Genomic DNA, 15,073 nt, shown 5'->3' with positions numbered 1-15,073 from the left:
ATTAAACCGTATGCATTTCCATGGGGGTGGCTTTCCATCGGTACCTCATTCACCATGTGCCAAAGGCAGAAAGGGCTCATACTCTACTGGTGTATCCAATTTTATCAAGAGTGACCAGTACAGAGGCCACATCAGCTTGCCAAGTGCCAAAACACCTGCCCCAATTTACATTATAAAACCCACTGTGACTGAACAGCAGGGTAAAGCAAAGCAAAGCAAAGCAACTGTCACAACTTTTATAAAACTTAGTATCAAATTTATCACCCACCTCTATGCACATATAAGCCCATCTTCTAAAAGTACACGTATCTCAAGTTCTCTGAATTTGAAACTCCCAGAACGAATATCTCACTATCTGGAAGAATGTGGTACTTATTTCTACCTATTACAATTTCTTCTATCTTCAGCAGGCAAGAAACTTGGATATTCCCTACATGATTCTTAGGAATAAAATGGAGACATGTGCACATGCATACCTAGTCCCTTCTTTCTTGGATTACATTGAAATTCTTGACACTAAATTTTATTCATTTTCCCTCCTGGCACTGTAGTACAGGGAAGACACCCATGTGTTTAACAGGTGCTTGTTTGCCATGTGGATTTAATTTAACTGATGTCAAAATACAATCATCTTACTGGCTCAATTGTGTGGTTTCTGATTTCACTTGTTATGACACTGTCTAAATTTAAAAGTGTCTTATTGAGTGGCAAACACTAAACTCTTGAAATTAGACAATTAATAAACAAATTTTTAGGGTTTTTTTTAAAAGCAGGATTAGATTTTTTAAAAAAACTGAATTACATAATCTATTTTTCATGTATTGACAAAAGGAAAGCGACCAGAAAGGAAGTGAGATCTGAGATGAGGATGAAAGCATAACCCAGAATAAGTCAGGGATCGAGGAAGAGGGCATCCTGAGGCTCAAATTAAGCTCTAAGATTCAGGATTAACCACAAGGAAGTGCCAGCATGGGGCCTGAGCTAGTGTAGCACAGAAATCACAGAAAACAGGAGGTGGTGGAAGACCAGCAATAAGAAAATGTCTCTATTTTCAAGAGATGGGTTCTAGACAAAAGGCTAGAAAGCAAGATCATGCCGAGACTCCATCTCCCCTAGGAGGCTGGATAAGTTAAAGTGCCCAAGATAAGGGTTTTCCTTTGTGAACAGGCAACCAGACTTGACATTAGGCCCTCAGTTCTACCACCTTCTAGAACTCGAGACCTGAGATCTGGCAGGTCACAGGACAGTCAGGGAGAGAAAACATTCTGAAGGTGTCCAAGTAGACAGGACAGTTCTCTCTGTCATTGGAAAGGCTGCTACATGGCCAAGGCTTGTTCCAAAGGAAACAACAAGGACTTATTTTACGAAAGCCAATTCTAGACTAATGGGTTGATTGGCTCATTGATTCAGTGATTCATTCACTCATTCATTCACATGGATTTTGAGAGAGGGCCTCACTGTGGCCTATCTTAACCTAGGTTTCACTAAGTATCTTAGGCTCCCTCACACTTGTAGCAACTCTCCTGCTTCAACCTTCCAAGTGCCAGGACTGTAGACATGAGGCACTTTCATTGGCTTCTCAATTCCAGATGTACAGAGAAATATCTTTTCTAGTATCCACCACTGGGCACACATAGCACAGGCATCCTGAAAATGGCTGCAGCTCCAGGGATGGGCTAACTTCATTTTCTCCTGGCCCGTAAGCTATTCTTCCATTGTGTGGCTCCCCAGTTTTTATCCTGACCACAGCTTTGCTGAATGGAGGACTCTAGACTTCCTTCATTTAGTGTGTGTGCGCGCGCGTGCGTGCACGCACGCGCGTGCATGCGTGTATATAACACTTCAGATTGAACCTAGGGCCTTGGGTGGTGGTAGTTAGCATGAGCTACATATTGCCTCTTTTAAACGTTTTATTTTGGAACAGGGACCCACTAAATTGCCCAGGCCAGCCTTGAACTCACTCTGAAATCCAGACAGACCTAATTAGTGATTCTCCTGCCTCAGCTTCCTGAGTAGCTGAGCTATTAACACACCTGCATTACTAGGCTTTGGCTCAGGTTTATTTTTTATTTTCAACAATTTGATTAAAATACAACTTCAAATGGCAGAACCTCAAAGTGTCCTTTAAGGAGCAACAGGACCCGAGGGCTATGAGTACCAAAGACGATGACCTACGGTTGTAGCCATGGTGTAGAGAAGTGGCCAGTCTGAGTCTGGGGAAACCAGATCTCACCTGAGTGCCTGCGTGGGGGAGCTTGATATTCTGAGCGGCAGCGGTCACATCTATGGAAGCCCTCACGAGAATGTCCAAGTAGTTCAGTTTGGAATATTCCTGTGGGCCACAAGAGGTGTGTTAGCAAAGTGACAAATGTCCTTGGCAGTAGCAAATTCTTCCAGTAGGCAAAACCACACCTCTAGAAATGTACTGTTCCATAGCCTGGAGCGCAAAACAAGAGAGGCCTTGCTGTCCAGTCCTCGCAGGGGACACCTGATGTTCACACACCTCACGTTGACGCTGCAATTCTAAAGAGACTGGTGGTCAGAACCCATTATTCTGGGAAGCCATTCCTTGTTCATACAGAGCACGTTCACAGCCTGGAAAAATACTCACAAGGGTCTGGTATTTTCTTTCAGAAAATAAAGAAAATTTCCTGCTGTCATCTATCTGTTTTTCAGGAAGTTCCCGTTTCTTTCTTGAGTTGTGAGACTCCTAAAAAGTGATATCCAAAACAGACAAATGTTATATAAATCTGCCATGTTATATAGGCCTCCCAAATGAAACAAATTTATATCACTGGTATTCACCTTCTTCTTATGCTTCTTTTCCTGTCCTGTGATCAGACACCCTAGCATAAGCAACTTACAGGAGAAGTGTGATGGTTTATATATATTTGGCCTAGGGAGTGGCATTATTAGGAGGTGTAGCCTTGTTGGAATAGGTGTGTCACTGTGGGCATGGGCTTTGATACCCTAGTCCTAGCTGCCTGGAAGTCGGTATTCTGCTAGCAGCCTTCAGATGAAGATGTAGAACTCTCAGCTCCTCCTGCATCATGCCTGCCTGGATGCTGCCATGTTCCTGCCTTGATGACAATGGACTGAACCTCTGAACTTATAAATCAGCCCCAATTAAAGTTGTCCTCATAAGAGTTGCCTTGGTCATGGTGTCTGTTCACAGCAGTAAAACCCTAACTCTCTCAGCTCCTCCTGCATCATGCCTGCCTGGATGCTGCCATGTTCCTGCCTTGATGACAATGGACTGAACCTCTGAACTTATAAATCAGCCCCAATTAAAGTTGTCCTCATAAGAGTTGCCTTGGTCATGGTGTCTGTTCACAGCAGTAAAACCCTAACTAAGACAAGGGGTTTATTTTGCTTCATGGTTCCATGTGGCCGGGGAAGGTGAAGGCAGCTGGTCACATGGCATCCAGTCAAGAAGCCCAGAGCGATGAATGCCTGTGCTTGGCTCACTTTCTCTTTTCTATACTGTCCAGCATCCCAGACCAGGGACTGGTGCCATCTACTTTTAGTGTAGGTCTTCCCACCTCAAGAAGACGTATCAGAATAATCAACAATCCCTCTAGGTATTAGTGTCTCAGAGTCCAAATTCTGTCAAGGCTACCATTAGCCATCCCATCTTCCCTCCCACCATCAAAAGCAGAGAAATGGTAAAACCAGCAAGTGTTATGGCCATTTTAAGTTCATCAATGGTGAAAAGATACCTCCTCTATTCTTGTCTCTCTCCTCAACCTCGAGTACATAGCATCAAACTGTTAATCCACTGAGACCAGAGCACTCTACCCCAGCACTCAGCTCAGTGTCCACAGCATAGGAGACAGTTAGCACATATGGAATGATGAAATGAAGCCATGAAGGACAGTACGAAAAGCACAAGACCCTTTGTATGATCAACTCAGAGAGGAGCATTGAAAACTAAGACAGATAAGAACTTTTAATATTACGTCCTCCTTATACAAGTTGAGTCTCTCTTATTAGCAATGCTTAAGAGCATTTTGGATTTAGGGTTGTTGGAAAGAGATAGTCAACTTGTACTTAAGAACAGATATAACAGGCCATTATGATTTTCAGTGTTGATGAGTCAAGGAGCATGCTCTAAGCTCCCATAATACCCAGACACTTTGGAACTTAAAATAAGAGGGTTGGATATGTAGCTGAACTGGCAGGATGCTTGCCTAGAATGCATGAAGCCCCAGGTTTGAGCTTAGAATGGCATAGCATGTACAGGTGTAGCAGCACATGCTAGAATACCAGCACTTGGGAGGTAGTGGTTGGGGGGGTCAAGACTTCAAGGTCATTTCTGGTTATTTTGAGAGTTCAAGGCGGGCCCTGACTACATAAGATCCGCCTAAAAAGAAAACAAAAACAAAAACAAAAACAAAAACAAAAAAAAACAAAACCAAACAAACAAAAAACAAAAAACCCCAGCCAAGACAGGCACAGTGGTGCACTTGGGAGACAGAGACAGAAGGATTTCTGAGTTGGAGGCCAGTCTGGTGAGTTCCGAGACAGCCAGGGCAACACAGAAAAACTGTGTTTCAAAACAACAACAAAACCCCAACAGAACAATAGCAAAAGTCCTAAGAATTTAAAAGAAAAGTAACAACCATCCATGGACAATAGAATCATCCGACACAGTACAACTCACCTCTGCTAGTTACATAAGTGTGCTGCAATAGAGGGGGTGGGCCTTGAAATCAGTGGGTGCTTAAGTGCAGAATCCACCTATCTCTTAACAGCTGAGCCATTCTCAGGGTATTCATTGTGGGGAGAGGAGAGAGTAAAAACTATCTCAAAATTCTCAAGAGAACACACACAGTGCTCAGTCTGGTAGTGACACAGTAAGGGACTCTATGAACATTTACTATTAATAAGAACAAAATCGTTCAAGGTCATCTATCTGCCTGGGCACAAAGACCTTGGCAGTGCCGTCCTAAAGCTCTGTGCAATTTCTGTCCACTGCTTCATCCCCAGGTGATGTTCTCCTTACATAGCTTATTGGGTCATAACACTTTAGAAAATGTTCTCCATCTCAACAAGTGCATGTTCCATAAAGGTCAAGAATCAGCAAAAAACGCTTTAGTCCAACTGGCTTACTCAGTTATGAATGAGGAAACTGTGACACCCACAGAAAAAGTCAACGCGCCACAGTGCGGCTTTCCTAGCAGAGTCAAGTCTACCCCACTCACTCCGGGGTGGGGGTAGGGGCAAGAGGTGAGGGAGCGTGCAGGAAACCCGTCAACATTACCTTCAGCTTCAGGTAGTTTACTTCATTGTGTGGCTCACAAACAATCTGCTCCAAACCTTTGGATTCGACTTTCATCAAATAAAGCAACCATTTGCCATTGCTGATTTCCTTGGGCCACTGTATATTCAAGGTTGCCGTGCCGAGGTTTTTAAGAGGTTTACCTAAGTTAATCACCTGTCAGAAAGCAACATATATCACACTACAATATCATCCTTTTAAGGCAAAATTAAGTGGCACTTCCTACTGCCTAAAGGCTAAATACCCAGCACAAATCCCTCAAATGGATCAGAACCAGAGTGTACAAAATAGACAGTAGTACTTAGAAGATTCTAATCATAAAAACAGAAGGGGAAAAATGGTCAAAGAGGAAGGATTGCTAGTTCAATCCATTATCTTATGTACCAAACCCCATAGTGCAGTTATGGCATGTTCCTAGCAGCACAGGGAAAGTTCTGGGCTCCTTTGTGAATTGTTCAGTGAGCATCCTGCCTGGCAGAGGACAAAGCCTCTGCTACAGCCTAGGCGCCCGTATCCTAGCTTCTGGAAAAACTCCCCTACTGTGAAACTGAAGCTGTTCCTGGCATCAGCCACATAGGGAAGCTATGGAGAACTGCGTGGCAGCTCAGAGCCAGTGCTGGGAGCAGAGCAGCTTAGTACAACAGGGGCCCAGAGTGAGAAGGCAGAGTGGCCTGCCTGTACTACCGAGCACAGTTCTAATCCTCATCTGACTACACAGAGCTTGCACCAGCAGGCATTCCTTGAGAGGCCTTGCGTCTTTAGCATGCTGGGTTAGGGCCATGTCCACTCTTGCCATTTCAGGCTTTAAGCTCAACACTCATCAGCATTTTAGGAACTCAATTTGCACCATGCAGACCCGAATCCATGTAAGGCATGAAGCAGACATCACGGTCCACGTTCAGTTAGTTAAACTGAACCCAGAGTCGCTGTGGTTGCCCACCTTGAGCCCGCCATCCATCTGCCTCCTCTGCTGGGAGATACCAAGTCTACTTTCACCACCAAAAAAATTGGACTTGTGAAAGGGAAGTAAATGGGAATATTCCTTTAGCCAAGAGCATCAGAAAGATGACTTTCTAACAAAGAACGAACTGAATTACACAGTCTAAGGTCAACTACTAGTTACTTAGAACTTTCTTTGTTCTATAGACTGAGGAAAAAAAAAGTATTACTTCTTGTCTATACTACACACACGTTACAGTTCCCAAAAGTTATTCTTTACTTGGTAGGATAAAGTTTCCACTGTTAAAAACTGGCAAACATTTTTCAACTATTTCCCTAAGACGTTTGCGACTGATCATTGATTAAAATGTCAACACTGTATCTGGGACCAATGGCTTGGCCTTACCCTGAATTCATACTCTATCAAACTTCCTACTTCATCTTCAGATTTCATAGCTTGCTCACCAACAACTGTACCTCCAAAATACACCTGCGAAGGCTTAGCGACTCTGTCAAATTAAAAAAACACCCGTTTTAGTGAGAATTATAAATGGTTCTTTCAAACATCGATTTGTTATGCCAAACACAACACTTACCCAGAGACCGATAAAAGCAATTCAATAACCACTTTTGCCTTCGCTGTAATTGGAGCCAAATTATCCTGATTGCTTGTTCTAAAAATGAAAGGGGGAAACAATGGGGTTTTATTTGAACAGTCAGTTTTCTCATTACAATCACATTTCTTTTATGAGTTAGATCAGCTAATTCAGTGACTCTAGGGTTCTCCCAAAGTAAGAATGGAGAGGCTGAAGGAACACTTGCTTACGTTTCCAACTTCAGATTGATATCCAGATCTGTGGTGTCAAAGGTGACCTCGGTTGTACTTAAAATCAGATAAAAAGTGACCTGAAAAATACATGTGAAGAGTTGTTACCAAGGGCTAGGCCTCTGGGCACAGCACTGGTATTCAGAACAGTAAGAGAGCGCATAGAGGCATCACCTACACTGGAATTTCTCTTGAAAGGATTTCCAAGCTCACAGTCGGCTTGGGAGCCATTCTGGTTGGCGACACAGCTCAGCTGCTTCTCCTGTGGCAGAAAAAGGCTTTGGGGTCATGGTTTGTTCACGTGCTATGTGATACCACTCTTTCCCTCCCTGCTGCTTTCTCAAAAACACTTACAGGGAAAGCCCTCAGTTCTCTGTAAGCGGAATATGTCAGAGTGTCTGGAAACGTCGCAATGAGTTTGGCTTCATGGGCATCATCTCCATCTCTCCGGGGATTCCTTGGATCTGAAGGGCCGTTGGTTACTGTGATTTCCAGAGCTATATCTTTCTGATCTTTTAGGACTAATTCTGGGATGCCTTTTTGACTATTAAAAAAAAGAAAGAGAAGAAGACAATCTCAACCCATGCTCAATTACTTTGGTAACCAAAGCCTGAAGGTCTGTTACTTCAGCTTATGATTCTTACATTGGAAGGTAAGAGAATTTGTCTTGATTTCCTTCTCGGGTACCAAATTTATACTCTAGCTTAAGGTTGCTGTTACAGACATTGTCGTCTCCACATCCTTCCTTTAAGAAGTGGACCTGTAAGGAACCAAATGCAGAGAGGTGAGCTCCTAAAGGTCTTCACAGTCCACTTCCCTCTGGTCTTTTACCCTCCTTTGTCAAACACCTGGTTCCTGGTCTATCAAAGTCACTTTGACCAGGTCAAGGTGGTGGGGTGCAGCAGAGCATAAGCCCCACCAAGCCACAGAGAATCTGAGTTCCAAACCCGCCTCTGATACTTGCTTAGCTGTGTGGCTTTAGACAGGACACTTAACTTTTCATTCTGGCTTGGTCTTATATAGGGCAGCACTGCTTTACTTTCAGGGGAGCTGTATCAGTATCAGGACCTTCTTCTACCTAAAGTGATTTACATATTTTAGCTCATTTAACCCTCAGGATGGTTTAAAGAGATCCTATCATTCTGCACCCATTGTGCAGATGAGGAAAATACAATTAGGAACAAAGTCTCCTTTCCTGTTATGTTTAGCTTGGCTCAGGAGCTGGGAATGTACACAATTAGTAGCACAGTAACAGTCTATCACATCACAGAACACACAGTATAGAAAAACACGACTAATTCTAGCTAGTGACCACAACCACCAACACGGTGTAGAGTCAGACTGAAAGCAGTGAGTTCTCTTCAAAGCCAAGTGTAAGGCATTGTACCAGGAGCCTCAGTTACCACTTCAGCAGCTGGATTGTGTGTGTGTGTGTTGTTTGTTTGTTTGTTTGTTTGTTTTTTAATGAAGATAAGAGTGTCATCTAGCCTAGGCAGGCCTCAAAGTTGCTAAATAGTCAAAGATGGCCTCGAATATCTGATCCTCCTGTCTCTACCTCCCCAGTGTTGGCATTACAGGCACCTTGCCATTTTTATGTGGTGCTGTGGACTGAAGAAGTCGAGGTTTTGCACATGCTAGCGAGGCAAGCACTCTACCAACTCAGCCATGCCTCCATCCAGCTGGATCTGACAGCTAGTGTGTAGTGTCAGAGCAAACGTGCTAAGCCTTCGGGAGGCCCTGGGACTAACTCCAGCACCAAAACAGTAATCAAGATGATAATAACAATAGCCAGGCTGTGGTGGCACACATCTTTAATCCCAGCACTCAGGAGGAGGAAGAGGAAGGTGGACCTGAGTAAGAGGCCAGCCTGGTCTATAGAGAAAGTTCTAGGACAGCCAGGGCTACGCAGAGAAACCCTGTCTCAAAAAGAAAACAAAAAGATACTGCTGCTGCTGCTGCTAATAATAATAATAATAATAATAATAATAATAATAATAATAATAATAATAATAATAATAAAATAAAAACAGCAGCAATAACAATGCCAGACTCAAGATGTCATACTTTTCTAGGCTTATTTCCACTCTGTCCTAACACATAGATCCCACGTTATATGACACGTCCAGCAGGCCACAGAATACACATTTGTTCCTACAATGACCCAAGCTGCATTAGATACTTTAGTATTTCATTGTGAAAAATAATTTTTTTTGCTTTGCTAAGTTTTGCTATTCCTTGATTTTAATGCTAACTTTAGAAACAACTTCTCAGAGGCCAATTATGTGTATAGAAATAAGTAGTATTTTTGTTAATTATTTTTTTTAGACATGGTCTCCTTGAACCCTGGTTGGCCTGGAATTTGGTGTGTAAATCACACTGGCCTTGAACTCGCAGAGATCCTCCTGCCTCTGCCTCCAAGTGCTGGGATTAAAAGAGTGCACACCACCACCATACCTGGCCACAAGAATGTGGCTCATAAAACAAATCCAACACTAGCAAAAGCAAAGCCAAGGAGCTTACATCTGTCTGGACTGTTTTGGCTTCATTTGAATTCAGGATGGGAAGAACTTCGGGAAGCGAATTCACCCGCCTGCGAGAGCTGGGCTCCTGGATCTCCACGGAAGCTGTGATGGGGATTGGGCGCAGCTTGTCTCTGATGTTCTCCTGCAAAGGGTGCAGTGACACAATGTGCTCAAATGCAAACAGACCTCCGAAACGGTGACAGCACAAAGATGAATGGTGCTGTTCCCCCAGAACACTGAGTCCTGTTCAACATGAAGTTGAGGCTGCCACACACTCACCTGCAGCCAGAGGGTCTCCTCCATGCATGCCCGCTGCTTCTGCCGGTTCAGGGTCAGCTCCTGAGTATACTTTGGCTCAGAACCTTGGTTTCGAAACTGAACTCTTGATGACAACCCTGACTTTCTTCTTTCTTTTTCAGCTTCAAGAACACCCAAAATTGCTAAATCGGAATGAACAAAGTTGTGTTAACTTAAAGTACACCTTTACAACCCCGAGCTACAAACAGAATGAGTTCTTTGACAGCACTTTACCCCATGACCTTCACTTCTCAGAATTTCCTGGAGGGACCATCTAGTGACCAGAGAGGTTTTTAATCCAATTGTTCTTCCCAATGTGCTTGCTGTTTTCAAGTTAAGTTCTCACTGGACCACCTGGGGGAGCTCGAGAACAAACCTGCAGCAGCTAGGTACTGGTTTCTGGCTGAGTTTCAGGGACTCAAAGAATACTAAAGATAACTGGAAATACCCAATGCTCCTGCCTCAGGACTTTTTCAGCCTGTGCTTCATGACCTGGGGGCCTTTGCTATTTGAAAATGTGTCTGAGAAACCAGGTTCCTACAGCTGAGCTGCTATCTGCATTTTAGCACTGGTAGTCAAAGGAGACATATATTAAAGATAGAGAAGCCACTGAGAACAGGGAGAGACACCTGTAATCTCAGCTCTTGGGGGAAGAGGGAAGGACTGCCATGAACCCAAAGCTAGCTTCAGCTACAGTGTGAGTCTGCCTGAAAAAAAAAAAAAAAAACCCAAAACAAAACAGAAAGATGGGTAGATAGATGATAGATAGATAGATAGATAGATAGATAGATAGACATAGATGACAGACAAATCTGACTGACATCTCTTTCAGTAGCTGGAAGCCAGTTGTTCAGTGTAACTCCAGCCTGCAGCAGAGGTGGCCGGCTACTCAGTACCTCTGCTTATTCAGCTTGGAGGCAGGCCAGGATCTGGACTGTCAGAAACTCACTTCTGGCCTCTGGAATGCACTCTTCACTGGGTCACTGGATGAGGGTACTAACTATGCTTCTCATGGGCACAGGGGCATCCATAGGGGGTCAGAGGAAACAGCCTCCAGGAAAAACTCTGCTCCAGAAAATGGAGAGAATGAGCTTCTACTATTCATGCTAGGGTGAAAGATCTTTCTGAGAGTTTGCTGTTTGTTTGAGACAGATTCCATGAAGCCCAGGTTGCCCGGAACTGTTCCCCCTTCCTGCACGCCCCAAGTGCTAGAATTACAGGCATTCACCATCTCATCTGGTCTTATACAGTGCTTTATACTAACTCAGCGCGCTGGAATCACACCAGGACTTCGTGCACACTAGGCAAGCACTGGACTAACTGATCTACCTACAACCCTGGCCATGAGACTGTGGGTTTTAATGTCTTCTTTGTGAAGAAAGGAAGTTCAGAACCATATAGCAAGGGACAGCTGGCTGTTTGATACAGAGGCTTAGAGGCCGGGTCTCACTGCCCTTCCCCCTCTGCACTGGTCCCTTTCCTCCTCCTCTTTATGCTCCCCAGCTCCTAACGAAACCCTAATCCTTCTTCAGATCTTGACCCAGACTTTACTTTATCCAAAAAAGCCTGGCTCCTCCTGAGCCACTGAGAACATTCTGCCTCTAAACCCTCAGAGGCTACTGCACTGCGGCTTTCTGTCCTCCACAGTGTAGAGAAACTAAGAACAAAGAATGCATCACCCTCGTTCACCACCAACTAACACACTTAATAAAATATATCATCTACAGAACAGACGAGTGGAATGGAGTACCTGGCCCCATGGCGCACACACACAGGGTGTGAGGCGTGTGCATGTGCACACACAGTGTGATGTCATCGTTGAACTGAAATCCTATTCACATAGGTAAGACCAAAATTTAGAAGCACTGACAGTTTCAACAGCAATTTGTCTGTCCATCTGACATATTCTTCAATGTCATGGCTGCCAAATGGAAATGCTGTTCATTTTTGGCCTTCTGCAGCCCTGACACCATCCATTTATCAGTGACCCGCTAACTTCACAATGAACCAGATGAAGGCTCCCAGGCTGAGTGCCCCTCATGGCAGAAGTACAGGAGGGTGTGGGTACATTAAAACCGTTCAGCTACCAAACCCACGCTGACCTCCTGTAACCTCCAGACAACTCACATCATCTTAAAATCCTTGCAGGTCACCTGTGCTGACCTCCCGAGGATCAAGCCAAGAAAACTCATTAAGGCTCAATTATAAATATCTGTGCATGCAACATCACACGAGAGGACTGCCAAGCTAAAATATCATGGCCCAACAATAAGCTCACTTGTGGGATACTGGGATATGATTCTGAATGTCATGCACTTATGCAGTTTTGTGGAAATTCTGTTTTATTTCACTGTAAAGTTCCTATTACTGTGGAAGTATAATGAAAGCATTCTTCCAAGTGAAGAGGCCCACCCAGCACAGGCAGCAATAAACACTCAGGTAATGGAGTGGTTACATAATACAAAGGAGCGCACATGGCAACAGATGTTGCATTGAAGCTAAGAAAAAACCCGGAACTCTCTCTATAAAGGCAGTTGTTGGAAGGAGCAGACCAGTGAGACCGGATGCCTCTTGTCAAACAACAGTTTGAGAGGAAAATCAGAACAAAAAGGTTTTCTCATTTCTTTTCCCTGCACAAGAATCCAGTTTATTCTCGTTTTTGAATTCATTACAAATGTAGGTGAAAGCATCCAGGTGAAGAAGGTGTGTGTTTACTCAGCATTAAAAACCATGCAACAAGGGGGCTGGAGAGATGGCTCAGTGGTTAAGCGCACTGACTGCTCTTCTGAAGGTCCTGAGTTCAATTCCTAGCAACCACATGGTGGCTCACAACCATCTGGAATGGGATCCGATGCTCTCTTCTGGTGTGTCTGAAGACAGTGACAGTGTACTCATATACATAAAATAAATAAATAAATCTTAAAAAAAAACCATGCAATAAGGGGTTGGGTAAATGGCTCAGTTTGTAAAGTGGCAAGAAGACATGAGGAGTGAGGACCAGTTAAATCTCCAGAGTATTGATTTTTAAAAAGCCAGGCATGGTGACCTGCCTGTCATCTCAGCCCAGGGAAGTGGAGATGGCTCTGTCCATAAAGTGTCTACTGTATAATCCTGAGGACATAAGTTTGGATTCCCAGTACCCATAAGAAAAGCCAAGAAAGGACAGCAGCCTGTGCTTAGGAGCCCAGCCCTGGGCTCACTGACCAGCCAGCTTTGCTAAAGCAATGGGCTTCATTTTCAACAAGAGATCTATCTCAAACAGCCAGCCATTATGGAAAACACCTACAGATGATTCTGCCGTCTATACCATGTGCACACATACTTACACACATGCACATGCTCAGTTTACCATGTAAGTACATGTACTTACACACACACACACACACACACATGCAAATTCTGCATTGAGTGCCAGAGAAAGGAAGTAGAGTAATTTAAAAGACAAAGTGCCTTCCATCTGGTTTTCTCCTTGATCAGTTTCATAACCCTAGACAATGATGACTTAGGGGCACTGTTTTAACTGACAGGAAAATTAAACCCAAGGGCCAAGGACTTGTCCTTTGCTGTTAGTTGAGCAGAGCTTAAGCCAGAAGCAGCAGCCAGGTCTCTGTTCCTCTGGACAAGCCTTCAGGTACTCAAGGTCCTATACTGAACACAGCTTAGACAATGGGGCTGCAGCCTCCGTGGGAGGAGCCGTGAGGTGAGGTAACTTGCTGAGCATGCTGTCTGCAGCTGTGCTCCGGCTCCCAGAGCTATCTTTCCACAATTGCCACCCGCCACCTCACAACCAATTTTCCACAGCACTTTTCAGAGAATGAAAGGGAAGAAGTTGTTGTGACAGCAGATAAGTGCTTTCTCAAGGGACTCCGTCCCAAACCGTCTGCTCTGGAAAATTCAAATGGGGCCTTCCGTCCCTCCTCATGCTGCGCCCTCCTGATTAAAGGGGAGACCACAGACAAACTTCGTCCTCTAGACAAGACTTTACGAGCTCACTTTGGCCACTACAGTTTTGTTTTCCTGTTATTTACACCAAACTTTCAACCTGGCAGAGAGAAAACATTTTGTTTTTAATGTACTAAGCACTTACTTATTGGAGGGTTGTAACCGGAAGGTTTCGCAGTATATTCAAAACAGGCTTTAACCTTGAGGCTGCAGAAAACCAAACACATGTTTCTTAAAGGATGCACTGTAGCAGTGGAAGACCCCACCCTGTCTCCACCCTCCAGTGTCCCCACTGCCCACCAGTGAGTAAACAATATATTCACTGGGCAGCATCTTGGCTCGTCCTGTTGTCCAGCACACTCTTCACCTTCCCAGTGGCTCATCAGGTCAAGCAGGTCATCACAAAGCTGAGAACTGAGCCAGCCCCCAGAATCACAGAAGGGACTCACCATATCCCGCTAGGTGACCCACACATAGATTTCTGGCGGAGGTCAATTCTGCTAGGCGTCACTGTGACGGTTTTCAGAATGTTAATCACTGGCCGGGATCTGTAAACAAGAGTGAAGACCTACCTAAGCCTTTTGTTATCCTTTGAGTCATTCACACACCAGGCAGCATTTGCAACAGCCCTGCCTCTTAAAAACCACAGGAGAATGATGTGTGTAGGTGTGACTTCTTCCCCTACTGTGGGAACAAATCAACTAATGAATATAAACTTATACAACATTTAAAACTGTACTATATTTAAAAACCAGACACTGCATGCAATGTCTTCAAGCAAATACTTCTTCCACTAAACACACTCACAACCCAGTGATCTCGTATGTTCATTTCAGACATGTTATCTGTCTATGTTTCTGTTACAAATGCTACGTACTGTCAAATATAAATATAAAAATACAGTTTCAACTAAACAGGAGCTTTTTTTTTTTTTTTTAATGTTAACTGTTCTTTGTGGAGGAGGTATGTCTCATTCATTTACAGTTGGGGGAGGGGACTTGTCCTAACATAAATATGATTCATCACCATTCACCTGTTGTAATGCTTAATTTTAATGATATAAAGGTCTCTATGCACTCAATTATTACCAGCAGTCATGCTAACAACACTGTACAGAATCTGTGTTTACACTTGAGTTTACTTACGGATAAATCCCCAGCAGAGCTTCCCATTTGAAGAACATGTGTGTTCAGAGCATCAGGAAGCAGAGGCAGGAGGGATACTATAAGCTCAAGGCTAGTCTGGCCTACATATGGAGTTCTAGGC

At 44.0% G+C, this 15,073-nt stretch overlaps 1 protein-coding gene across 2 annotated transcripts in view; it reads right to left on the bottom strand.

The window, feature by feature from the left end:
- Itga6 (integrin subunit alpha 6) overlaps positions 1–15,073 on the bottom strand; it is a 68,663-nt gene that overhangs the window by 7,555 nt on the left and 46,035 nt on the right. For both annotated transcript variants that reach the window (XM_034494499.3, XM_034494498.2), the window contains exons 10-23: positions 14,257–14,355; positions 13,953–14,014; positions 9,848–10,008; positions 9,567–9,710; positions 7,691–7,806; positions 7,401–7,590; positions 7,225–7,308; positions 7,047–7,126; positions 6,817–6,894; positions 6,627–6,729; positions 5,264–5,437; positions 2,612–2,710; positions 2,413–2,523; positions 2,234–2,332 (exon numbers count right to left, since the gene is read on the bottom strand). In XM_034494499.3, coding sequence (XP_034350390.1) covers positions 2,234–2,332; positions 2,413–2,523; positions 2,612–2,710; positions 5,264–5,437; positions 6,627–6,729; positions 6,817–6,894; positions 7,047–7,126; positions 7,225–7,308; positions 7,401–7,590; positions 7,691–7,806; positions 9,567–9,710; positions 9,848–10,008; positions 13,953–14,014; positions 14,257–14,355 — 1,600 coding nt within the window. The remainder of the gene's footprint in view (positions 1–2,233; positions 2,333–2,412; positions 2,524–2,611; positions 2,711–5,263; positions 5,438–6,626; positions 6,730–6,816; positions 6,895–7,046; positions 7,127–7,224; positions 7,309–7,400; positions 7,591–7,690; positions 7,807–9,566; positions 9,711–9,847; positions 10,009–13,952; positions 14,015–14,256; positions 14,356–15,073) is intronic.

Source organism: Arvicanthis niloticus, chromosome 2 (genome assembly GCF_011762505.2).
Source record: "Arvicanthis niloticus isolate mArvNil1 chromosome 2, mArvNil1.pat.X, whole genome shotgun sequence".
Lineage (NCBI taxonomy): Eukaryota > Metazoa > Chordata > Mammalia > Rodentia > Muridae > Arvicanthis > Arvicanthis niloticus.
This window is presented reverse-complemented; position numbering and strand designations above follow the sequence as displayed.